Genomic DNA, 25,100 nt, shown 5'->3' with positions numbered 1-25,100 from the left:
ACGTTGGGTGGCGGAGGCAGGTACCCCGGGCTCGGGCTCTGCGTAAAGCTCCAGCTCCCGGAGTCCGGAGATCTCCTCTCGCCCCCGAGCCGTGGGCGGCCCCACGGGGGGCCTGCAGGCTCAGACGCCCCCCCATTGATTACTGGTTTAACACCTGGGTTCGACGCCCGTCTCCTGTCTGCGCGGCTCGTTCCCTTTGCCCACCCGCAGCTGGCGACATTGCGATGCTCCCCCGGCCTCTTGCCTCCAGGAGCTGGGGGTTTATGGCGAGACTTGGCAACGCTGCCATTGGCTCCTCCTCCTGTCCAGGGGCTGATGGTTAATATTGGGGGCCTCATAGTCCCCAAACGACCCCTGGCACCGCTTCCCAATGATGCCCTGCTCCTGCCTTCGGCACCCCGACCCACAGACCATACAGGTGATTTGGAGATATCCCTGCCCCTGCATTGGTGTAATCCCCATTCCTCACCAGTGACCCCTGCATTCCCTTCCCCTAAGCAGCATAGCTGGGTCACTGTCCGACCTCGTCCGCTCAGCAGTGCAGCCCTGCAGCCTGTCTGGAAAAAGGAAATACCATGATTCTGAATTATGGAATTTATTTCTGAGTAACTCTGGAGCTGTACTCCCTCAGCTCTGATCACCACCAGACACCATCCAGGTCTCCTCCTCTGGAGCAGGCAGCTTGGAAATAAACCAATTCTGAAAACACAGCTTACTGGCAAGCTGAAGGGTTTCTCCATTCAGCTGAGAACATTAGGCTAGCAAGTGCTTCATGTTCTCGCCCCTCCAAGATTGGGGTGGCATGGGAAACAAGGGCTGTGTTATGTGGGTCTATATGTAACTCTGCCTGCCCTATGTTATGGCACCATTCCCCATACAAACTTCTACCCTGGTCTTTACCAAGACTCTGCACCCTGCCCAGCCCTCCAACACAGGCTGATGGAGGAATTCAGCAGTTGCCTATTCAGTCCATGCAGTAATGCCTACTGTGCGGTAGGAATGCAGACCCTACTGCTTCCAGCGCCAGTCAAGGTGACCAGATGTCCCCATTTTATAGGGACAGTCCCGATATTTGGGGCTTTTTCTTATATAGGCAACAATTACCCCCACCCCATCCTGATTTTTCACATTTGCCATCTGGCCACCCTAACTGGTATTGTCTTATTGTCTCCTGCCTACTGCTTAGATTGTCAGCGCTTTAGGGTGGCAGCCATCTTTGTTCTGTGTTTCTGAAGTGCCTAGCTCAGCAGGGCCCTGATCCATGACTGGCGAACGACTAAACACCACAGAAAGAAAAGGAGTACTTGTGGCACCTTAGAGACTAACCAATTTATTTGAGCATCAGCTTTTGTGAGCTACAGCTCACTTCATCGGATGCATACTGTGGAAAGTGTAGAAGATCTTTTTATACACACAAAGCATGAAAAAATGGGTGTTTACCACTATAAAAGGTTTTCTCTCCCCCCACCCCACTCTCCTGCTGGTAATAGCTTATCTAAAGTGATCACGCTCCTTACAATGTGTATGATAATCAAGGTGGGCCATTTCCAGCACAAATCCAGGGTTTAACAAGAACATCTGGGAGGGGGGGGTAGGAAAAAACAAGGGGAAATAGGTTACCTTGCATAATGACTTAGCCACTCCCAGTCTCTATTCAAGCCTAAGTTAATTGTATCCAATTTGCAAATGAATTCCAATTCAACAGTCTCTTGCTGGAGTCTGGTTTTGAAGTTTTTTTGTTGTAATAGCGCAACTTTCATGTCTGTAATCGCGTGACCAGAGAGATTGAAGTGTTCTCCGACTGGTTTATGAATGTTATAATTCTTGACATCTGATTTGTGTCCATTTATTCTTTTACGCAGAGACTGTCCAGTTTGACCAATGTACATGGCAGAGGGGCATTGCTGGCACATGATGGCATATATCACATTGGTAGATGTGCAGGTGAACGAGCCTCTGATAGTGTGGCTGATGTGATTAGGCCCTGTGATGGTGTCCCCTGAATAGATACGTGGGCACAGTTGGCAACGGGATTTGTTGCAAGGATAGGATCCTGGGTTAGTGGTTCTGTTGTGTGGTATGTGGCTGCTGGTGAGTATTTGCTTCAGGTTGGGGGGCTGTCTGTAGGCAAGGACTGGCCTGTCTCCCAAGATTTGTGAGAGTGTTGGGTCATCCTTCAGGATAGGTTGTAGATCCTTAATAATGCGTTGGAGGGGTTTTAGTTGGGGGCTGAAGGTGACGGCTAGTGGCGTTCTGTTATTTTCTTTGTTAGGCCTGTCCTGTAGTAGGTGACTTCTGGGAACTCTTCTGGCTCTGTCAATCTGTTTCTTCACTTCAGCAGGTGGGTATTGTAGTTGTAAGAATGCTTGATAGAGATCTTGTAGGTGTTTGTCTCTGTCTGAGGGGTTGGAGCAAATGCGGTTGTATCGCAGAGCTTGGCTGCAGACAATGGACCCCTCTACCATGTACATTGGTCAAACTGGACAGTCTCTACGTAAAAGAATAAATGGACACAAATCAGATATCAAGAATTATAACATTCATAAACCAGTCGGAGAACACTTCAATCTCTCTGGTCACGCGATTACAGACATGAAAGTTGTGCTATTACAACAAAAAAACTTCAAAACCAGACTCCAGCAAGAGACTGTTGAATTGGAATTCATTTGCAAATTGGATACAATTAACTTAGGCTTGAATAGAGACTGGGAGTGGCTAAGTCATTATGCAAGGTAACCTATTTCCCCTTGTTTTTTCCTACCCCCTCCCCCCCCCCGACGTTCTTGTTAAACCCTGGATTTGTGCTGGAAATGGCCCACCTTGATTATCATACACATTGTAAGGAGAGTGATCACTTTAGATAAGCTATTACCAGCAGGAGAGTGGGGTGGGGGGAGAGAAAACCTTTTATAGTGGTAAACACCCATTTTTTCATGCTTTGTGTGTATAAAAAGATCTTCTACACTTTCCACAGTATCCATCCGATGAAGAGAGCTGTAGCTCACGAAAGCTTATGCTCAAATAAATTGGTTAATCTCTAAGGTGCCACAAGTACTCCTTTTCTTTTTGCGAATACAGACTAACACGGCTGTTACTCTGAAACCTAAACACCACAGGCAGCTCAGCAGCTGCAGGGAGAGCGTTTGTCCTGGCCATTGGACTCCTGCCTCCAGTATGGGAATTAGCTGCAATGTGGGCTAGAACAGAACAGTGTTTGGAGGCGGGGGACACATAGGATAGACCAGGGCCTGGGGTAAGGAGGGTGCACCCAAAACATGCACACACAAGGAGGTTTCTGGAAAATGAAGCCAATTTATTGTCTCATAATTTACAAAAATACACAGGTACAAAAGGAGGGTCTACCACCAGGACAGGCCTAATGCTGAGCGGCTAGGACAGGCTGAGTCCTGGCATCTCATCCCACCAGATATGCAAAGCGAAGGCCAAATGGAGCCAATACCGACAGGACCCCATTGGTCAGGCGGCGAGTGAGCTGTGCGTAGGGTTGGTGGAAGGATTGTTCTGGATGAAGAGGAGCCACGCTGCAGTTACAGGACAGGAGTCCTCAGCCAAACCTGCTTGGCACTTCGGATCACTCCTCAGAGAGGCTGCAGCTGGGTCCAGAGAGAAAGGGGCAGGAGTGGCTTGCTGATCTGGAAGAGGGGAGTGGAATGAGGTATCGGAGATGAGGGAGAGCCTGAGCGGGCAACCAGGAAAGTAGCAGGTGCGAGGATGACACGTCTCTTGATGGGACCTCTCCAGCCTGTTTAGTTCGTGGGATGGAGCGCGAGACCAGGCTTGAGAGACACTGGCTTCTCAGACAGCCGATAGAGAGCACAGGTGGAACGGGGGGCACCATGCCAGCCAGCTGGGAGCAGCCACGGACCGGCCACGGCTCTGGGTCCTGGAGGAAGCCATCAGCTGCGGACCTGAGCAAACTCCTTGCGCAGCCATAGGGAGTCCTGGTAGAAGCGGGGGTCACCCAGGTGCAAGGCCGTCCTCTTGTAGAAGTAGCAGTACAGCACGGCCGCTGGGGACAGCGAGAGGAAGGTGAGACAATACAGCCAGCTGGGGAATGTCCTCTCCCCCACCCCATCCTCCATCTGCTGGATCACCCCAGTGTGCCCTGGGGACCTCCAGGACAGATAGAGCCTCACTGAGATCCAGCACCCATGGGAAGGGGTTGGTACGGCTTATGGGAACGTAGAGCTGCCATTCCCTAACAAACCCACCCCAAGTCCAGCCTGGAGAGACTGCAGGGAAGGCAGATGGGGTCAGCCCACTGCCAGCTCTGGTAGCTCTGCTTTGGGGCTGTTGTCTGTGTTTGTGTGTTGGGGTCCATGATGGAGCTTGGCCCTTACCCAGCCGCTGGAACACAAAGAGGGCCTGCAGCCCGTCCGTCCACACAAAGTGGGTGGCGTTTTTCCAGCGCAGGTTCTGAAGGAAAGAGAGGCACAAGGGACATCAGGGGCAGGAAATGGCCACGCACGTGCCTGCCCGGCCCACCACAGAGCTCAGATGCTGGGCCCCTTAACTCACTTCCTTGCTCCTCTCTTCTCCGGGCTGCTCCATTCAGTCACCTCCCCCTGTCACTTACTCCAGATCCCCAGTGAGAAGCAGCTCTCTAGCTCCCCAGGGCTAGAGGACTCCCCCTAGTGGCTGAGCCCCTCAGCAGAGGGAGAAATGCATCATCACTGTACTGATCCACTTTCCAAAGCAACCTTTTCCCAACAAGAACCATCCCCCTCTCTGAGCCTGTCCTTGGGGCCCAGCTGTCTAGAGATCTCCCTCCTCTTCCCTATGAGCGGGGGTGTGAGTGCCAGGGAGCAGCTCAGGGAGCACACAAAGGTTAATCAGATCAGCAGATTTATACAGAACACCAAGACCTAGTCGAGCTTCCCAACACAGATCCCAGAAAATCCTCTTAAATCCCACTGCCCAGCTATGGCCCATGGGCAGCACCAGCCAGGGGAAGCTGCCAGGCAGACGCCCTCCCACTTACTTGCATTGGCACCTTAGAGGGATAGGGTCTGGAGCTCTGAGCACAGGACTGGGAGTCAGGACATCTGGGTTGGGTTCCCAGCTCAGCTGCTCACTAACTCGGTGGCTTTGGGCAAGTCACCTAGGCACCTATATACTTCTGAGGAGCTGGGCCTAACTCCCACTGATTTCAGTGGGAGTTAGGCACCTAAATACCTTTGAGGATTTGACCCTTAGCCCCTCTCTGTGCCTGGGTGTCACCCTCTGTGCAGGGAGGCAGGTGGGAGATGATGCTTGTGGCTCCCTGTTTCATGGGGGGGGCGAGGCAGAGGGGGACCACGGTGGCTGCTGTGCTGCATTCATGGCAGCAAAGGCAGCTGGTATCTGGCTGGCAGTGCCTCACCATGATGCCCTGCTCCATCGGGTTACGCACATCAGTGGTTCTTATTACTGACATTCTGCAGCCCCAAATGGTCAAATACAATACAAGTGGCTAGTTTATTATCCAGTGGCTTTGGGGCAGGTACTAGACCCATCCAGCTGGTCACCCCAGTGCTCACCCCAGCGTCTCAGAGCCAAGCAGCAGCCTCAGCAGAGAAATGGGATTTGTGGGGCTAGCCCTTTAAGAGACTGGGAATGTCGCAGCAGGTGAGATCAAAGGTGTGTGTGTGTGTGGGGGGGGTTCAGTGCCTAAGAGACAGGGCAGAAAAGAGTTAACGGGAGTGGCGAGGAGGGGATGGTGGGTGTCCTGAGGATGCGGGGACAGCAACCCTCCCTACCCTTCTCCGAGGAGGGCAGGGTACAAGCAGAGCTGCCAGCAGCTGTGCTCGCTCCAACCCAATCTGGGACGGACACTCGCAGCCTGTGGCTCCTGCAACCAGCTGCACCCCTGAGCGCTGGCTTCTGGTGGGGATTTATCCCATGTAAGGACATGGACATTGGCACTGCTCACCCAAGGATTAGCCTTGTTGGTGGGGAAGCCATTCCAGCAAGACTCTAAAGCAGGCTTCGGAGCTTTCCAGGGCAAGTACCGACCAGGCCAGCATCCCTGAAAATGCAACTCCGTAGGGCTCCCGCACAGGATCCAACCCAGGATGCACTTGTTCATCTGTTACACCCTGATCAGAATCGGTGAGATCAGGAGCTGCTACTCAGGTGGGAGCAGAAAAGGGAAGGAGGGGGATTTCAAAGGGAAAGGCTCTTGCTGTACCGCCCTTTCATGGGTACCACAGTTGAGGACACAGGTCAGTTTCCACCCTAGCTCCAGCAGTCCCCTGCCAGACAGTGTTCTCTGGGGCCTGGCTTCTGCTGAGCAGTTTTAGATGGAGCAAAATCCTTTTGGGAGGAAGTGATGGGATATCAACAGACTGGCCAATGGCCGGAGCTGTGCCAGGAGGGGGTGGGCTAACCCACTAGATGAATCTGTGTCACCACTCCGCAACCCCTTAAGGAGTGAACACCTCTGATTTCCCCACTGTGAGTATTGTGATCACTCCCAAGACAGCTCCTGAGGGCAGAACTGATGCCTCCGCCATCCTCTGGCCCCAGCCGCCAAGGGAGGAGTTGGATTCAAATGTATTTTTGAATCCCAAACTATCCCCGCTCCAAATAAACTCTCACTGTGGAGTTGCCTCCCCCGGCCACGTTTCCTACCATGGCATCAAGAGAGCATAAGGCCCAGGACACCAGCACCTCCCGATGGCCATGAAACAGGCTGCTGTGTGAGGCCCCGATCCTGCTCTCGGCAGTGGGGACTCTGCTTGAAGTGGTTGGGAGGGCTGCTCGCAGACCCAAGTCAGTCAGGTCCCCGAAGAGCAGTAGCTGACTATGCTGCCTAGTGGGAGAAGCAGCTCTCCCCAGATCTGGCAGATGGGGTGGGCTTCTGCCCGGCCCCATGGCCGATATCCAAGAAGAGAGGGGGAGGCTGGGGAGGCACACGTGCCCCCAAAGAAAGGATCTGAGTTGGGGAAGAACAATGCTTTCTGTCACAAGCTGGGAGGAAGGTGCTGGGGAAGGTCTGCACGGAGCCCAGCTGAGCTCCCTCCAAGGGAGAGGAGAGGAAGTGGGGTTTCTGTCCCTCCTCCCCCTCCACTCCAGGCCCAATCCCCCTGCTTCAAACATGGGTGAATCCCCCAATCAGGGAGGGGCCGGGTGTAAGGGTGCTTTGTGGCAGCTCCCGGTACCTCACTCCTCTCCTTAGAGTGCCCCACTCTCTCCAGTGATGCACTGCTGCCTCTTTGGGAGACAGAAACATTCCACAGAGCAGCAATCCTCCCTCTCTGGAGCTGCAAGGCGAGAGGGGCCCTGAGTGAAGCTCTGACCTCTCCAGGCTCAGGGGTCATCCCTCTTCCCTCAGGATAAGCTGCTCTCCAGAAGGAGGCCAAGACAACACACCACTTACAGAGTGTGGCAGGACTGGCTTGGTGTGCGAGAGAATTTTGGCCCTCTCTAAACCTTCATGCCAAAGGGGGGCTAGCAGAGCAGATGGGCCAGTGTCTAGCTGGGGCAGGACATCAGGCCAGTGGTGGTTCTGAGACTACAAGAATGGGTATCATACCAGATGTACCAGGGTCCCAGGTGCTCCAGAAGAGGGTGAGCTACCCATCTAGACAGATGTGTACAGCTGTTCCTAAACCCCCTGAGGCTCCAGAGCCCAGCCCTGCCTTACCATGACCCAGACATGGAAGGCGATGCTCAGAACCAGGTAAGCCGCCGACAGGACAATGGTCCCTTTAAACTTGTGGAAGAGTAGGTTGACCAGGCCGGCTTGGAAGACGAAGGTGTTGAAAAACATGAGGAAGATGATGATGATGTTGAAGAGGATGGCAATATCCTGGATGCTGCGGGGAGACAGATGCCATGAGCACACAGCACTTCCAGAGACCACAGCCCTCCCTGGGGCCATGTGCTGGACACAGTGGTCAATACAAGCCTTGCCCTCTGCCCCAGGGGGTGTCCCAGCTGTCCTGGCGTACACAGCAAAACACAAAGCCTGTGCTGGAACAACACCGTGCACCAGGCCCCTGGGAGGAGAAGCAGCCAGCTCTGGGTGGTTCCTCCAGCCGAAGCAGCCCCTCCTAGTGCAGTAATTTGCTGCTTTGATAATTGATCTGGGCAGACACAGATGTTCCTCCCCAGATCTTTATGTAACAGACACTTGGCTTAGTGCCAAGAACACAGGCTGTCTCTGGGAATGGAGCCACTGTCCACAGACCAGACTCTCCCTGCAGCTACGCCCCACTTCCCCCCTGGCAGCTAGTAACTGATGCTTCAGAGGAAGGCAGTCAGGTACTGCTGCACACTGCAGGGGAAGGAGGACAAAACCTTCTCCAAGTCCTCCCCCTCCACTCCATTGCCTCAGTTTGTCCTCTCTTCCCCCTTCTCCCCATTTACTTGGCCACAGTGGCAGTGAGCCGGAAGAGAACCCAGGGCTCCTGACTCCCAGTCCTGTGCTCTAACCACTAGCCCGCACTCCCTCCCACAACTGAGAAGTGAACCCAGCTCTCCCAGTTCCAACCGCTATTCCCTGCCGCCTCACATGAAGAGCACGAGCTGGATGACGGGGGCCGTGCGGAGCAGCTCCGAGAAGGAGTTGACGAAGAGGTCATAGACGAGCAGCAGGAACTGCAGGGAGAGCACCAGGCTGTAGTTACTAGTCCGGAGCATCTTCCTTCCCAGGGCTGCGGGCCCTCAGCGTGTGCATTCCAGAGAACAGAGCCAGCTCATCCTCAGGGCCAGAGGGGCTTAGGCTCCCCTCCTGCACCACAGCCTCTCCCTACAGCTGAGCTCTGGAATCTGGAAGAGAAGGTCAGAAGGGGTCTATCTCCAGCAGGGCCTGTGGCAAATGCCTGCCTGACCTAGGAGTGAAGCTGCAGCTCAACCAAGAGCCCAGCTTGGCCAGGGGTTTCCCCCAAACTGCTTCACATGCCCCCAAACAGTGGGCCCAAATCCATGGCACCTTCTCAGTTTCAGCTACCCAGCACCAAGCTCCGGGCTAGAGAGCAAAGATGTTTACAAAAGGACACCCTTAAGAGTCATAGCAGTAACCCTGGACTCCCTTCACCCAGAAGACAGGTGCTCTCCTACCTAGAGGCTGCAGGCATACCAGGGAGAGGATCTCAGGGGCTCCATGCAGAGCCATGCCCTAACCAGGGTGCTCTCTACCCTTTGGGTCATAGTCAGAGGGCTCAAGAGCTCTTGTTCTGTCTGATCAGGTTACTTGAGGGTTATGGCAGAGAATGCATTTGGAGGGGGGTGGGGAGGACATGACCCTGGAGGAAGAATGAGAGGAGACAGAATCTTGGTGGGTTACAGATGCCCATAAGGGAGGAGGATCATAAATACATTTGGGGTTGGGACCCAGCGGGGGCACAGTCACAGTGGTAGTGGTGTGAAGGGACACAGGGTTGAGCAGAGAGCGATGGGGTGATCTTGTTTAGGGCAACTCACGCACAGCCTGAGACTGGAGCAGAGGGATCCTTCCTGGAGACTCGGGATCACCCCAGAGCAGGGAGGAGGAGACAAGGAATAGGAGCTGGGGCAGGTTGCCACACCAGGGATGAGGTTTTACCCACCCGTGGGGAGGGGATATGGGTCTGTCCGTAGAAGAAAAGAGGAAATGCACTTCAGAGCCAGCCCCCCCCATCCGCCTTCTCTGATTGCAACAACGTGGGGGTGGGGGGGGGTAACAAATTGGGTCACCCCCAGTGGGAGGGGCTACAATACTAGGGGATCGCACATAGGTGGGGGCAGGAAGATCAGGGCGAATCCCTGCCAACATTTACGGGGGGGGGGGGGGCGATTCTGGGACATCGCAATTGAATCCCTCTTAATTCAGCGCCTCCGGGGATTCGGGACCCAGGAGCTTTCTGATGCCTCCACACCTAGGCCCTCCCCCGTGGGGTTCCCCCCAGGGAACCCCCCGATCACCGGCCCCCGAGCCAGGGACCCCCGGTTGCACAACCAGGGGGCAACGGCCCAATCGCGCCCCCTGCGGTTCCCCTGGGCGCAGCTGCCTTCCCCTCGCCGGCCCGGGCCGGGCCTCGCACGCACCTCGGGCCGCCATCTTCCATCCCCATGGAGACCGCACAGCCATTGGCGACCGGTCCGGCCGGCGGAACCGGAAGCGCTCAGAGAGAAGCCAAGGGCACCTCCGGATCCCAATAGGATCATAGAGTGGCGCTGAGTTCTTCCCTTCTGCCCGTCTCCGTGAGCCGCGTCGGCCGCTGGGCGACGAAGACTCCATTTCCCATAGTGCCGCGGGGAGGGCGCGACCCGGAAGTGCCTGCGCGCGGGGCGGGCCTGCAAGGCGGAAGGCGAGCGGACTCCGCTGTTCCTCATAGTGAGCCGTAAGGGGTCCGCGGACCCGTGGAACTACCGCTCCCGGCGTGCACCGCGCCAGGCCGGACGACAGGTGCGAGCTGGACGGGGGTGGGGGGGTCAGCGGACCAGTCCAAAAGGGGCAAAGGGGGTGGGGGGCTGCTGAGGGGCAGCAGGTGACTTCGTGACCCCTCCCCCAGCCCAGTGTCATGGCCCCAGTAGCACTCCCTTGGCACGGGCCCCAGTTCCCCAGCCGGGCCTGGCTTTGAGCCATGGGGTGGAGGCCAGGGCCAGATTAGCGTTTTGCGGGCCCCCCCAGGGGCAATGGAGCATGGCGCGGCGAGGTCAGTCCCCAGGGCGAGGGGCCCGCCAGGCGCATGGCATGGCAGGGGCGGCCCCGCTCCGCCCAGCCCAGTGCGAGGCCACTATTTACAAAGCGGCTGTTGCCAGACGCACAGTGGCCCTGTGGTGCCAGCATGCCCCATCCCCTCGGGGGCGGGCCCATGCCACGCCAAAGAGCCCCCCCGCCCAACACCCCATAGTGTGTGCTTAGCACCCATCCGCAGCCCTGCTGATCAGATCCTCCCCCTGGTCCACAGAGCCTCCCGCCCACCGCTGATCAGGTATCCTGCAGCGGGCAGGAGGCACTGGGTGGGGGCGGGGGCACTCTGGGGAGGGGGTGGAATGGGGCAGGAAGAGGTGGGGCGGGAGTGGAGCGGGGGCAGGAAGAGGTGGGGGGCAGGCCCTTGGGGGAAAAAGTGGAGTGGGGGTGGGGTTGGGACAGAGCTGGGGTCAAGCACTGAGGGGGAAATTAAAAATTCAGCACCTCTGCAACAGCCCGCCCCCAACTCCCTATGGCCAGAGCCTCCCCAAGTCCCCCCCACAAGCGCAGAACACCCTGCACAACCCTGCAGGCTGAGAGGAGCAAGTGGTGGGCGGGGGGCAGCCAGCAACAGAGCAGGCCGGGGCCCCTTCTGAGCATGGGCCCGGCTCCTTGGCGCCATTGTAAACCAAGCACTAGTGGAGGCATGGGGACTGGCCTGGCTGCAGGAAACCCTGGCTCACTGGCGCCCCAGTTTTCAGTGTGTTGGCCTCAGGCCTGTCCCCTGGAGACTGTGCGGATCCTAGGGACCTGGCAGGCTAAAGGGGTTGCTCGCAAGGGGCAAGTTACAGGCTGGGGGATAGGCACCCCCGAATCGCCAGTGCCTTGCCCTGAATCCTGCCCTGTTCAATGGTGCCAGCTCATCACTTTATTGTGAGTCTCATGATTCTTAGTGTTCACTTGTAAGGCCTCAGCTGCTGGAGATTGCATAAGAATCAGCCCTTTTGAGTTAAGTAAGTTTCTAGCCGTCATGGTTGCAGAGAAAATCTTGAAATCGTGACCCTGCATGCACCCAAAGACTCATACAGCACGAGGCAAATACAGTGAGCCTCGCATTCATTCACTTCATTTCTTGACCCCGTTTCCATTTACACAGAGCCAGAGGTGCCCATGATTCTTTGCCACTCCTTTGGGTCTATGACTTGGGTTCGTAGATCTAGGACTTGGAGTTCCAGCCCTTTTCTCAAACTTCTCTTGACTGACTCTGTTGTATCATTGGTCTTCCATGGCAGTTCTTGCTGTCCTCTTCCTCCTGTGCTTTCTTCGCTGGTCCTTCTCCCATTCTTATCACACGCCCAACCCATCTCAAAAGTGCTCTGGTGCTCTCCTGCCTATCTATCATTGAGAGTCCCAAGTTCAACTTCCCCCTAACTTCCTGTTGTGCTCTGTCTACTCTCTGCTTGCCTGCCATTCTCCTCAGTATAGTATTTTCTGCTACCTATATGATTTTTTTCTCTTCCATCTCTGTAAGACCTACTGTTTCCAACTGTAGAGCAGGCAGGGACAAATGCAGGCAGCATACACTTTTCCTTTCAGCTCGTTTGTTAATTGCCAGTCCCACAGTACTCCTGCCACTTTTTTCACTGCCGCCCATGCACATTGGGTTCTCCCCCTCCCCCCACCTCTCTCCAGTGGTACTAAGTGTATTTCTCAAGTACACAAATTCTTCTGATTCAGCTTCTCTCCTGAAACTTCTGTCAACAGCTCTTCTTCAGCCTTGCCTTCTTGCACAACTTCAGTTATCTTTATGTTTACCTTCAAACAGAGGCCCACTCTATGATATTTACTAATCCCTCTTTGCTGTCAACCAAAAGGGCCAGGTCACCAGCATATGTTAGCTTTCTCTCTCTCTCCACAGACTTGGTTCTCCTACTAATTAACTCCATAACTAGGATGAAGAGAGGTGGATTCAGCATACCGCCTTGTCTTAATCTGATTGTCACCTCAGAATTCTCAAATTGCATGTATTGTTTTCACCTTTGCTGTTGACCCTTGATACAGCTCCTCAGTCATCACTTCTTGAACACCCCTGCCCATCTATCTCAATACTGCAAACGCTTTCTCAAGATCAATAAATGCTACATAGCAGTTATGCCCTCCACTTATCATTCTTCTAAACTTCTGTCTCATTGCAAATATTGTGTCTATTGACTCCTTCCCTTCCTAAAGCCATGTTGCTCCTCTCCTATATTCTCCTCCACCGTGCACCTCATCCTTGCCTTCAAAATTCTCTCCAGGACTTTGAGGCTGACTTAACAAGGTGATGCTGTAATAGCTGTTCAGATCAATCATTTGCATCACCCTTACCCTTCCAGAGAGGCACAGTCAACCCTATTCTCCTGCCATCTGGTATCCTAGCTTGATCCCAGCAAACTCTGAGTAATCTATGATGCCACTTTACTCCAGTATCTCCAACTACCTTGATCATACCAACAGTTATCTCATCGTCTCCAAATGCTTTAACATTCTTCATCCTATTCAGTGCTGCTTCTGCCTCTTCTACAGCGACCGATACCTTTGGAGGCTTCCCCAAAATTATCAGCAGTGCTTGCACTTGCAACTCTCTTCTCATTTAACAGCCTTTAGAAATATTTTTTCCATAGCTCCTACCACCTGTTTGGGGTTAGGCACCACACAGTACCTATCCTTCACATCTGAAGATTTCTTAATTTCTTGTGCATTAGTGTTCCTCTTTTTTTGCCAACCCAAAAACCGATTTCCTGCCATCATCTTCCTGCAGTTTTCTGTTTAATTCCTCTTCAGCCTCCATTCTTGCCTTAGCAACTGCCTTTGTAGCCTTCTTTGGCCAGTTTGTGTGCATTTTTTGATGGTCTCATTATCATGACCTGCTCCCTCAAGCTCTTTTGAGTCATTCATTCTTTTTTGATTCTTTTGCACTTCAGATTTCTCCCACCAGCTTGTTCTCCCGAAATGTATTTTTTAAAAAAAAGGCCTTATGATTTTTTTAAGCCAGTCTCATGATTTTTCAGGACTGGACCTGTAACTTTTGGATGCTTGGAGTTGGTGCTATTGTGTCAGACTGGACATGGGATTGGGCTTTCTGTTCCTTTGAAATCCTCCCAGGATCTCTGGAGCATCCTCTCCCAAAGGGTTTGGGTTGGAATTGCACCATCTGGGGGAGGGGGGGGCAGCAGGGGTCCTGCCAATCCTCCCTCAGGCTTTGTGGGTTTAGCAGGGGGCTGGGAACCAGCAGGTCCTGGGTGCTGTTCCCAGCAAGCATGGGTGTAACAGGTAATATGTTTGTACAGCACCTTCCCTCCAGCTCTCTCAAAGTGCTTTATGCATCCCAGCCCTCCCTGGGCAACAGGCAAGCATCATGATCCCCGTTTTTCTGGTGGGGAAGCTGAGGCTGAGGGGCTACAGAGTGAGTCAGGGGCAGAGGCGTCGGTGCAAATGATCATGAGTCTACAGCTATGCATGATTAAAACCAATTGGTCCCTGCCGAGAGGTACTTGCTGTTTTGTCCGCTTGCTTAGCAATCTCATCTAACCTCTCAATGAACAAACACACTGAGATCCTGACTAGGAAATGGTGCTCTTCACATACATGCTGAAGACCATTATTGCAGAAGCTCCAATCAGAATCTGGTGTCCTATTGTGCTGGGTGCTGGATGCAAGTAAGAGGGCATAAAACTTGTCCTAAAGAGCTTTCAGTTCCTAGACCTCTTTCCTGACCTCCAGCCATTTTAACTGCTGACCATCCAGCCGGCAGGATTCCTGTGGCTGCATACATTAAACCCTGTATCACCACATGGTTAGGCCATGTGTGCTCATCTGTATAAACCACAGTGGATAGGACTGAAGGTCCCTGCATCTGCAGACATGTGAGAGGAATGACACTAGACTGGGCTACACAAAGTGAAGCCCAGAGCCTATCGGATTTTGCAGCCACCCACTCTCAGAGAGCATTGGGAGGCTGTAGTGTTTACTGCTGGTAATCTCACCCACGAGCAGCTCTTTTCCTCCCTTGAGGTGGTTGGGTGTATTTTTGGTGGAGGATGCAGATCTCTAAGCAAATGAGGTGCCACCCACCAGTTCTTGTGAACTTGCTAGTGTGCACTTAGTCACAGGGTTAGCGTGACCCTGTGTGGAGAGTCTGTCCCATCGCAGAGAGACAAGTCCCATCGCAGCACAAGGCCAGACTGGGAGTGCTGTAGGGTAGGGCAGTGTTACAAGTTACTCGGTTCCACATGGGGGTAGGAGGGAGAGATATAATGGCCTACGTGTGACCCTAAGAACCCTTCAGCACCACTTAGCACGGGGTTACAAGAATATCCTGATGCGTATATTCTGCTTCACCAAAGAATATTGTGTGAGGTCTTAAAGGAAAGCTGGGATCATGCTGGTCATTCATAGCATTGTATGTACATTTCACAGACTGCTTTTTACATAGCGTGTATATTGAAAATGTTTCTGAAGCGTCAAGGCAGAACTGACAAACAGGTGTTTGGCAATGTCCTAGCTATTTGGTCCCAGGATATGAGAGACAAGGTGGGCAAGGTAATATCTGTTATTAGCAGGGGTGAAAGTAACACTCAACACTTACCGGTACGGGGGCCGGGCCTCGGGCAGAAGGGGCGGGGCTGGGGGTCAGCATCCCCCAGCCAACCCATCTGTGCTGCCTGGCCTGCGCTGCCAGGGGCTCCAGCGGCAATTTAAAGGACTGCTGTGGCAGTGGCAGCAGTATCTAGAGCCCCGGGCCCTATTAAGTCGCTGGCCCCGGGGCAGCTGCTCCTCCCCCCCACCCCACCCCCGTTGGTGGCCCGGGGGGGGGGCAAAAGGGGTAATGATGTTAAAGTGCTGCTGCGGCAAAGGACCCTGCTTAAAGTGTTGCCACAGCAGCGCTTTGACATCGGCTGGTATGGGCCGGTACCGGCGGTCACTTTTTACCAGTGCGCCATACCGGCCTGTACCAGCTTACTTTCACCCCTGTTTATAAGATTAATTTCTGTTGGCGAAAGAGACAAGCTTTCGAGCTCTACCGAGCTCTTCTTCAGGTCTGGGTTTTCTGTTGGACGCAGGATGTCGAGTCACCTGTCTGCTGACGTCTAAATCAAGCAGTGTAAGCTGACAGTGGAAACCCACCGTCACAGAGTCAACAGGGGGATGCGACAACAACAGGATAGCAAAACACAGGACAATAAGCCCCTGGGGTTATCCTGACTTGGGGTACAAACAGTGAACTCTGGGGAAGGCAAGGAAGACACCCCTTTGTCCTGCACTTAGAAAGTAATTGGGCAGTGTGGTTACTTTCACGAAAATGGGATCACAGCCTTGCCTGAAACTCTGCGAAGGATGAAGTGAGATAAAACGTCTTTAGATGGAAGGTTAGCTTGCTCAGTTTAGTCTCTAGGAATCGTGTTATGATTTTATTTTATATGTAACCCTTTTGTTTCCATCATCCTTACTCACAATCTCTTGAATCTTGAACCTCTGGTAGTTTATCATCCTTATTTCCACTATAAATATATCTCAGTGCTGTGGTATTAGACCAGGAGCTGATCCGGAGCTGGTGTGAGCTCTGGACCCAGGGGGACAGCAGAGCTGGTATTACTGTGGGTGTTCAGTGGAGAAGAGGCTGGATATCACAGGGAAAGCTTCGAAGGGACCCGGGGACTGGGGTGCACCGATTGTTAACCTGCAAGACAAAGTGAGGGCTGGCCTAGCTCAGTGGAGATGGTTTGGGTGGCTAACAGGCTGGTGGTGTCAGGGAGCTGTCACCCAGTTAAGCACAAGCGAGGCTCCCTCTGGCTGGCGGCTGGAGGTGACTCAGTCCTCGGCGCCCCAAGAACTCTACCCAGTGTTCCACAGGAAGTCAGACTAGATCAGAGGTTCTCAAACTAGGGGTCGGGACCCCGCAGGGAGTCGCAAGGTTATTACATGGGGGGTTGCGAGCTGTCAGCCTCCACCCTAAACCCCGCTTTGCCTCCTGCATTTATAATGGTGTTTAATATATTTTAAAGTGTTTTTAATTTATAAGGGGTCACACTCGGATGCTTGCTATGTAAAGGGGTCACCAGTGCAAAAGTTTGAGAACCACTGGACTAAATGACCTAATAATCCCTTCTGGCTTTAAAGACTCAATCTCCAGTGCAGGGGGACAGGGCAGGAAAAGTATAGTGGGGTACTGTCAGGAATGGGGTACAGAGCTGGGAGTGGCCTTGTGACTGGGACAGCAGGGGGTGCTGAGGGGCAGGATTGAGCATTGGCTGAGCTAGGCAGGGGGATCAGTTCCACTCCCCTGTATGCTGTCCCTCCCCTGGCCCACCCCACAGCGAGCTTTCCACTGTTGGTCTCAGGAGCCTTTAGCTCTGTGCTCTCCCTCCTCCCAGCGGCCGTGCAGTGCTGATCTGAAAGCAGAAGTTGGGAGGGTCTCATGACCTGCTGCTTCCCCACAGGAAGTGCCAAACGCAGGTGCAGCCGCTGGGGTGGCAGGCCGGAGGCTCGGCGACTGTGACGAGGGCCCTTCCTTTCTCTCTGGGCGCTGGGGGAGTGGGTGGTGTTTTGGAGCATCTGAAACCCCTGGGCTGGATGTAGCTCCCTCTCCGTGGCTGATCAGGTTGTGTTTTCCACCTGGGAAGGCTGCTGGGCACTGCTTGTGCTTCCAGTGCCAGCCGGGTCCCGGATGGCGATCTGGCCAGCCCACGGTCTGTGGATACTCGTGGCAACTGGTGGGAGCGCCTTCGGTGCTGCGGGGGCTGGGTCCATATCAGGCTGGTGGCTGGTGCATGGGCACAGCATCCCCAAAGCCCAGCTCCTGGCTGTTGGGTTTGACTGGCTCAGCACAGGTCCTCAGTCTGTGAGTGCTGCAGGGCAGGGACTCCTCGGGGTGGAGTGGGGAGAACAGAGCTCTTCTCTGCTTGGGAACCTGGGATCCCTGCTGTCCTCCAGGGGAAGGGGAGTGAAGGCTGCAGGATGGGCAGAGGCATCTCTTGCCCTCTGAGCTCTGGCTGCAGGGGTTTGATCATCTCTGTCTTTGGGGACTTTCCCTGTTGGCTCCCAACCAGCAGGATCCGTTCTGGTTGGGCTCAGGGCAGTCGGCTGCTCCTCCCCACCCACCTGCAGCTTGTTACTTAAGGCTGCACTTAAAGCAGCTGTTGATCCAGCTTGATTAACTCTGGGGCTCCACCCGCTTCTGCTTCTATAACCAGCCTTCTGAGACACGAGGGCACTGGCTGACAGCAGCTGACAGAGGCTGGTGGAGGTGAGGGAGGGCGGATGAGGAGCAGAAGCTGGAGCCAGGTGGAGGTCAGGGAAGGAGGGAGGGATGGCTGGTGGGTGGGCAAGGGTTTGCTGGAGAGCGAAGGAGGGAAAGTGGGTGGTGGAGCCCAGTGGAGAGGCAGCTGGAGCACGGTGGAGGGGGAGGGATGGACGGAGGGGAGGGCGAGGGGCGGCCAGAGCCCGGCAGAGGGCGAGGGGCGGCCAGAGCCGGGCGGATGGAGCCTGGCGGAGGAAGAGGAGGGTGGGTGGGTGAGGGGTGGACGGAGCCCAGCAGAAGGGAGGGCGGGGGAGAGGCAGCAGAGCCTAGTGGGCTGTGCAGGGTCTGGTGTGGGGGGCAGCGATTTGCTCGGAGTGCAGCGGGGCACAGGCTGGGCAGTACAATCAGCTGGTGTGGTATTTTCCCCATCAGGTGCAGTCCCTGCTGCTGGAGTGATGCCCACCTTCCAGTTCTTGCCCTTCTCGGCCCTGCTGGGCACCCTGGGGTTCCTGTGTGTGGTGTTCACAGGGTTCTGGTCCCACCATTGGCGCGGAGGCTTCGCCTGGGATGGCTCCGCCAAGATGTTTAACTGGCACCCGGTCTTCATGGTGACGGGCATGCTGGTGCTGTATGGGGCGGGTAAGTGGGTGCTGTCCCTGGGTGGCGCGTCGGGGGCTGGGACGTGGATACAGGAGTTGCTCTGAGTGTGCCAGCCTCTCTCCCCTGCAGCGGTGCTGGTGTACCGGGTGCCCAGCTCCTGGGTGGGCCAGAAGCTCCCGTGGAAGCTGCTGCACGCGGCGCTGACCCTGACAGCCTTTGTCCTGGTCGTGCTGGGGCTCGTCGCCGTCTTCGGGTTCCACAATGCCACGGGCACCCCCAACATGTACTCGCTGCACAGCTGGCTGGGGCTGACGGCTGTGCTGTTCTTCTCTTGCCAGGTGGGTGCCCAGCCTCCCCCTCTGATGCCCAGCTCTGCCCCCGCTCTCCCTCTTGCTGTAGGCTGCCTGTGCCGTGGCTTGATCCGCTGTGCCCCGAACTCTTCCTTGTTCCCCCATCCTAGTGGCTCATGGGGTTCGCTGCCTTCCTGTTACCCTGGTCCCCTGCCTGGCTGCGGATCATCTACAAGCCCATTCATGTCTTCTTTGGCTCCACCATCCTCGCGCTGGCCATGGCAGCATCCATCTCTGGCATCAACGAGAAGCTCTTCTTCAGTCTGTGAGTGCCAGAGCTGGTGTGGGGTGTGTGGGTCATCATTCGGCCTAGGGCTTCCCCCATCACTCCTAAGAGCTGGGCCAGACCAGGGTCCATCTTGCCCAGTGTCTTGTTTCTGACAGTGGCCCATACCAGAGCTTCGGGGGAGTGCACAGAACAGGGCAGTTACCCACCCGTCTTCCATTCTTGGCTTACATTAGTCTGGGGTCACCCCAAGCATGGGTAGGGTCACTTCCCCCCACCACACATACACGCTGTGTGACTGAGAGATGCCAGCAAGCAGCTGAATGGTGACAGCCCCAGAAGGGAAGATCTAAGGGTTGGGCAGGCTTGGTGCAGAGAGGACTACTACGGGGAGACTTGGGAAGCATCCCCAGCCCTAGGTAGCTGTTCGAGACCTTGCGAGCTGCTGTTACAGGCAGGAGTGGGTGGTGCAGATGACTGGGCAAGGTGCCCAGGGAAGGGGCTAGAACTTCCTGCTTTGGAGATGGGTTGAGGCATGGCTGGATCTCACAGGACCCAATGGTTGCTCCAGGATGTGGGAGAGGTCCCTCCCCACCCATCTGAGGGGGGTGCTGGCAGGGTTTCCCCACCCAGAGGCTCTCCAGAGGGAGCTGGGATTGTAAGGGGCAAGGGTGCTTGCACTGGTGCTGGCTCCAAATGAAGGCGGTGGCTCCATCTCTTCCCTTTCAGGACGAACAAGACGGTTCCCTATGCCAGACTCCCCCCTGAGGCCTGGTTTGCCAATTTTCTGGGGATGCTGATCTTGGTCTTTGGGTTGCTGGTGCTGTGGGCTCTCGCCAAGCCGGCCTGGAAGCGCCCAGAGTCAGAGTCACTGGAGGCCCGACAGGTACCGAGTCCATGTTGCTGGTGGCCCAGGACATGGGCTATGTGGATGAGTAGCAGCATGGGCAGGAGGGGCTGCCGTGGGATTGGGGATCAGGGAGGAGTTGGGTATGTGGGGTGTTGCAGTAAGGCCAGGTTTAGGGCGGATGTGGGAGGAAAAGAGTGGGTGCAACATTTCCTCTAATTTTTTACATCCGGAATTAACTTTATGTGCACCAATATGGAGGTGATGTGTGGTGGGGGTGGAGCTGAGGGGTTCGGAGTGAGGGGAGGGGTGGTAGGAGAAGGCTGGGAGATGAGATTGGAAACGTGGGCACGAAATAACGAGTCAATTCGCCGGTGATCTGCCTGGGAAGACACCTGCTAATGTGACAAGAGCCAGGAAACCGGCGGCTCAGCCAGGGGCAGAGATCAGACAGGAATGTCCAGTGCAGGATGGTGGCACTGAAGGCCAGGGCGGTTCTGGAGCCGTCCTGGTGGTGCAGCAAGATGGGGGTGTGCTGTGGTGCTGAGAGCGACTCAGTTCTGGGCGAGGGGGGTGCCTTGCTCATGGCCTCTTTCTCCGCAGCCCCTGCTCCATTAGGACAAGTGAAGCGGCCGCCCGGAAGAGGAGCTGCTGCCCAGACTCTCCGGCGAGAAGGGCAGCTCGGTGCTCCTGCTATTGGCACTAAGCCGTCTCTGGAGCCTGGCCAGCGTGGAACGGAGGGGAGGAGGCACTCTCCGTGCTCCCTCTCCACCCAGCTGCTCTCGTCACTCCCCTGCCTTCTGCTCTGGGTTCCTGCACGTGCTGCTGCTTCCTGGGATTCACCAGGCAGCCCTGGCCCCTCTTGCCATTGTGCTGCTGTGCCTTAGGAGCCCTGGCTGACGCTCCGGCCTAGATCAAGTGGCCTGAACTAAAATAAAAGCCTGCTTTGTGGCGCTTGCCCTGGCATCGGCTGTGCAGGAGGGAGGCGGGTTGTGTGTAAGGAGCCTGTGTTGGCCGCTCAGCTGTAGCAGCGTGCATGTGCCCGGGGCATTAACGTGCCAAGCTCCAGCCAGCTTCCCTTTCCCAATGCCTGCCTAGCTCTGCCACCCACTTCTGCTCTCTGGTGCTGTGCCCTGCAAGTCTGGGAGAGCCTCTGCTAGAGCTCAGAGCATTTGCTCTCCATGAGGTTTGCTTCCAGCCGTGGTCATACTCCCTCTCCCTTCCTGGAGAGCCGTTGTCCCAGCTCTTTGAGTGGAGGAAGCAGTTACATTTCCTCCTGCCAGGAGAGGGCTTCAGAGCAGGAAGCTGTTGTCCGTGCATTGCTGTGATGTTTGGGTGGGCCAGGGAGTCTGGCTGCAGTGCCCGACTGCCCTGGGGATGCTAAGGTGGGAGGAGCTGTCCGGGACCATGCTGTTCACTCCTCTGCCCCTCCTTTGCTCAGGATCCACAGATAAACTCTGTACTGAGCGTCTCTGACCAGTAGAACAGCCCAGGCTCAGAATCCACTCACCTGCAGCTCTCCGTTTGGATCTAGGCTGTATTGCTGTCTCTGGGGCTGTAGCACAGCTCCGCCGTGCATGGTCCTACAACCCAGGCCGCCTTTCCTACCTCACCTGGGGTGTCTGGCTCTGGCCTCAGTAGCACTGAGAGCCATCCCAGCAAGAATTTCTAAGTGCTTGGGCCTGGAGGCTCTCTAATGCCTGGCCCATTCACAACCTTCATGGCTGGCCTCTCCCAGGTCCCAGCTCAGCGCGGGCAGGCACCATGAGCTGTATCTCCCCCCAGTGCCTACGTGCTACCATTGGCATGGTGTGATTTGGGGGCTGCACAATGGACACTCACTGCTCTGTTGCCTGACCCAGCCAGCACTTATGACAATGGACTCGTAGCTTATGCATCCTTTGGTGGCATCTGCCACTAGCTGCTCAGAAGCTTTGAGACAAGATACTGTCCATTCTGGGCACTGAATCTGTCAGGGGTGCTGAGGGGTCCCTACAAAGCAGATACTTCACTCTGGTTTAAGGATTCATGTACAGGATTAGGGCTAAATTGTTCACCAGGTCTAGAGCCAGGTATTAATCCCTCCCATCCCCACATGGTGTAACAGGTAGGGACACTGTGGGGAGGGTTCAGTGCCCAAGAGAAGGGCAGACAGGGAGTATGGTTGACTCAATGGGGAATATTTCCCCATGACTGATTGCAGGGGAGCGGGACAGGTGACCCTTCCTATCCTCTATGGCTATGAGTTCTTCTCGGGGTGTATGCTATTGCGGTAAATTGGGAGCGAGCCCACGTGGCTCAAGCGGAGATTGTAGGAAGATACTAGAGGCTTCATTAGAAGCGTCTCCAGAGAGAGGCAATTAAATGTATTTGTTGTATGTGAGAAGCTGCCTTCCCAGCCCAGGGGGTTTGATAGCATTCATACAGAGGCTCAGTACACCCTTCTGGAGAGGTGGAATGCAGCTACAGCTGGTTGGAATTTGAGTTTTCTGTCCCCAGGGAAATTCTCAGACTTCCAAATCTCTGGTTTTGTCCTGAGCTGGGATGCTAAATTGGTGGCGGGACTGTGTGACACACAGCACAGTGAGGATTTCAGTTTGACTGTCTCAACACCTTTTGTTTCAATGGGGCAATGCTTCAATTTGGCTTGTTACCTAGAATAGTGAAATGTCTGACAGGGATGATTTCCCCAGATGTCCAGCTAACTCCAGGCATTCCCCAAAATGCTTTGACTTTTTTCCATCAGAAAGAGCTGATTGATACAGATTGTGGAAAACGTCCAACCAGCTCTGTAGACAGCCTTGAAAAAATCACGTGGCCCTGGGCAGAAGGGGAAAAAAGGAGGCCAAAGCAGACAGTGGGAGCAATTGGAGCAGCTATTTCTGTACCCAGGAGAGGCAGAGTGCAATCCAGCATCATCCCATTGAGTACTGGGGCTTACGGGAATGAACTAGAGTGACTGTTGCAAAGATAGCTCATGGGGATGTAGCCTGGACATCTACCTAACTCCAGGGAGGGGAGCTGGCTGCTGGGTCCTTGCTAATAAGAGTTCATAACTTAAAGCTCCAAGCTGGGACGTGTATTTCCAGCCTGCTGTGTGTGTCTCTCTCTCATAAGCTTGGCTGAAGTGTGTGGCTTCTCCAGGGCTTTGTCTCCTATCTCTAGCATTAGCCATATTAATAGCTGGGGTACTTCTGATGTCTTGCTGGGAACCTGAATAGGCTATTCTGAAATGTTGAGGCCTCGGTGGCGGTACTACCCTTTGTTTAATAAATGGTATCCTTTTGGAATTGGAGTCAAGGGGGTGTCGTCTTGGGGGAGGGGTGGAAACAGCCTCCTAAAAACCAGCTGTTGCTCAATTTGCTTAGTGCTGGGAGTAACCAGCTGGAGTGCAGCAAAGGCAAGAGGACTTTCAGGTACATTTCCCCCAGCGAGCTCGAGCAGTCTAGGAGCAAGGACACCCTTACTGATCCGGCTCATCAGAGCGAGGCAGGACAAAGAGCCTAGCAGTGCAGGCTGCCAGGGTAAAGATACCCCTTTTAGCTATTCAACTCCATAAACTGGCTGGTGCCAGCAGGGTGCTCTGATCTGTTGGCTTGATGAATTAGCCCTTTGCCTCAAATGTCCTGTGCTCGTCTGCAAACTTTGCTCCAGGAGAGAGGAAGGGTGTGTGTGTGTATTGCTGCTCTGCCCAGAGCTGGATTTCCTTGTTGCTTTAATTCCAGCACATCGGTTGCTCACTTTCCCCTGTGCTAGTTACCTGGGCTCATGTCTCAAACCCCCTCTCACCCCCAGCAGTGCTGCCATGTCATGGCTTAGCTGGAGCTATGAATTGTGCCAGCAGCCAGAAGAACTGTTTCCGGCAGGTAAAAGCTAGTCTCCCTTCTGTGCTGACCCAGGAAAAGGATAATCTCCCTGCCGCTCCTAGGTCCCTTTCAGCCTAGTCCTGGACTCTGGTCAGCTCCAACCCTTCCCCCAGCTGGTGCAGTGTTTGCCTGTGGCATCATCCAGCTGGTCCCTCCATGTGCTGGGCCCTTGCTGGTCCATGGTCCAGGAAGCCGCCCTTGCCTGGTTGGATTCACAACAATGCACACCACACACTGGCAGCACCTCGCCCTGTTTCATGATCCCCTAGCAGCCTGCAAGCCTTGCCTGCTGGGTGGGTGTGTAGGTGGGGTGGAGGGGAGATGGCCCTTGGCATGGGGCAATCCTCCAGAAGCGCTATGTGGCCTGTGCAGCTGGGCTGGTGCCAGCTCCTGCTCTCCCAGGGGACATTGGCTGAGCAGGTTTCTCCTGTGGCAGGTTTCACAGTGGTACATTGGGCTGGAATAACCAGCTCAGGATCTGTGGAATGAGACCTATGCCTGGCCTCAATACTTCTTCCCCCTTGCCCTTGATTCAAGTGACAGAGATAGGGAAGTCCCCTGCTCCAGGCCCTCTATCTCAGGGGGCTGGCCCCTTAAATGAAGGTCCAATATCCCTGAAGACTAAACAGGTGCAGCCTGCTGAGGGATGGAGCAACACCTGCTCAGACTATACCTAGGGAGGATAAGGGAGCCAAGGGAGAGCTTGAAGAGAGCCCAGGGAAAAGCTCTACCTAGAGGAAAAAGGGCCTGCTAGCCCCTCTGCACAAAGCTAGGCCCTGCAGGGCGGGAATAAACAGTACCGAGCTGTGGGGAGCAGTGTGATCCCTTCAGCAGGGTAAGGCTAGGGAGAACAGAGGCATGGAGTTAAAGTAACCATAAGCCCGAAGAGAGGGCAGGTGGTAACTATTTTTAAGGAGGTGCAAAGCCTGAAACACATGGTATAACAGGCTGGGGCTGAGGAATAAACAAAACCCCAGCAAAGGAGCTGTTATGAAGCATAAAATGTTTGCATAGTAGCCATGAAGGGTCGACAGGGAGTGGAGTCAGATTCATAGATTAAGTCAGAAGGGACCATTATGATCATCTAGTCTGACCACCTGCACAACACATGTCATGGTGGGGAGCAATGAGCTCCCCAGTCACCTACCCCTGCCAGGGCAAGACTGGCCCTGTGTGCTCCTCTGCAGGGACTGGACTCAGCTAGTGTAGGGAGTTGGCCTCCACAGCCCACTGGATCTCACTACAAAGCTGAGACACGGTCTCATTCTGCTCTTTCATCCCAGTGCTTCCCACTCGCAGCCCCTGCCCCCT

General features: G+C 54.9%; 3 protein-coding genes across 19 annotated transcripts in view; 1 reads left to right on the top strand and 2 right to left on the bottom strand.

Moving 5' to 3' along the window:
- Window positions 1-3,292: 3,292 nt before the first annotated feature.
- Window positions 3,293-10,320, bottom strand: TMEM138 (transmembrane protein 138). Of its 8 annotated transcripts, none has more exons than XM_043549627.1 (6): window positions 10,033-10,177; window positions 9,430-9,575; window positions 8,519-8,775; window positions 7,649-7,820; window positions 4,362-4,437; window positions 3,293-4,030 (listed from the first exon to the last, which is right to left on the bottom strand). In XM_043549627.1, the coding sequence occupies exons 3-6, from the start codon at window positions 8,644-8,646 to the stop codon at window positions 3,918-3,920; spliced, it is 489 nt and encodes a 162-aa protein (XP_043405562.1). In that variant the 5' UTR covers window positions 8,647-8,775; window positions 9,430-9,575; window positions 10,033-10,177; the 3' UTR covers window positions 3,293-3,917. The 8 variants fall into 8 exon arrangements, with proteins under 8 accessions (XP_043405562.1, XP_043405561.1, XP_037755356.1 ...); XM_043549626.1 differs by having other exon boundaries at window positions 9,434-9,575; XM_037899428.2 differs by lacking the exon at window positions 9,430-9,575 and having other exon boundaries at window positions 10,033-10,230.
- Window positions 10,264-23,213, top strand: LOC102935475 (lysosomal membrane ascorbate-dependent ferrireductase CYB561A3). Of its 10 annotated transcripts, XM_043549624.1 has the most exons (7): window positions 10,301-10,393; window positions 15,724-16,029; window positions 18,333-18,539; window positions 18,630-18,838; window positions 18,961-19,115; window positions 19,806-19,962; window positions 20,527-23,213. In XM_043549624.1, exons 2-7 carry the CDS (start codon window positions 16,023-16,025, stop codon window positions 20,539-20,541), a joined length of 750 nt encoding a protein of 249 aa, XP_043405559.1. In that variant the 5' UTR covers window positions 10,301-10,393; window positions 15,724-16,022; the 3' UTR covers window positions 20,542-23,213. The 10 variants fall into 10 exon arrangements, with proteins under 10 accessions (XP_037755347.1, XP_043405559.1, XP_037755349.1 ...); XM_037899419.2 differs by lacking the exon at window positions 15,724-16,029 and having other exon boundaries at window positions 10,264-10,393; XM_037899421.2 differs by lacking the exons at window positions 10,301-10,393; window positions 15,724-16,029 and adding an exon at window positions 10,495-10,922.
- TKFC (triokinase and FMN cyclase) overlaps window positions 16,078-25,100 on the bottom strand; it is a 23,116-nt gene continuing 14,093 nt past the window's right edge. Inside the window, exon 19 of the mRNA XM_043549621.1 lies at window positions 16,078-16,340. Coding sequence (XP_043405556.1) covers window positions 16,266-16,340 — 75 coding nt within the window. The 3' untranslated portion in view covers window positions 16,078-16,265. The remainder of the gene's footprint in view (window positions 16,341-25,100) is intronic.

Source organism: Chelonia mydas, chromosome 6 (assembly GCF_015237465.2).
Source record: "Chelonia mydas isolate rCheMyd1 chromosome 6, rCheMyd1.pri.v2, whole genome shotgun sequence".
NCBI lineage: Eukaryota > Metazoa > Chordata > Testudines > Cheloniidae > Chelonia > Chelonia mydas.
The sequence above is the reverse complement of the archived record's forward strand: the minus strand, read 5'-3'. Positions and strand labels throughout refer to the sequence as shown.

Bases quoted from the DNA above. Each gene is read 5' to 3' on its own strand.
- LOC102935475 (XM_037899418.2), top strand. From the start codon at position 17,328: ATGGCGATCTGGCCAGCCCACG. The intron at 17,350-18,332 runs GTCTGTGGATAC...TTTCCCCATCAG, and splicing joins GGCGATCTGGCCAGCCCACG to GTGCAGTCCCTGCTGCTGGA. The intron at 19,116-19,805 runs GTGAGTGCCAGA...CTTCCCTTTCAG, and splicing joins GAGAAGCTCTTCTTCAGTCT to GACGAACAAGACGGTTCCCT.
- TMEM138 (XM_037899425.2), bottom strand. From the start codon at position 8,646: ATGCTCCGGACTAGTAACTACAGCCTGGTGCTCTCCCTGCAGTTCCTG. The intron at 7,821-8,518 runs GTGAGGCGGCAG...GTCTCCCCGCAG, and splicing joins ATCCAGCTCGTGCTCTTCAT to CATCCAGGATATTGCCATCC. The intron at 4,031-7,648 runs GTAAGGCAGGGC...CGCTGTCCCCAG, and splicing joins CCTTCCATGTCTGGGTCATG to CGGCCGTGCTGTACTGCTAC.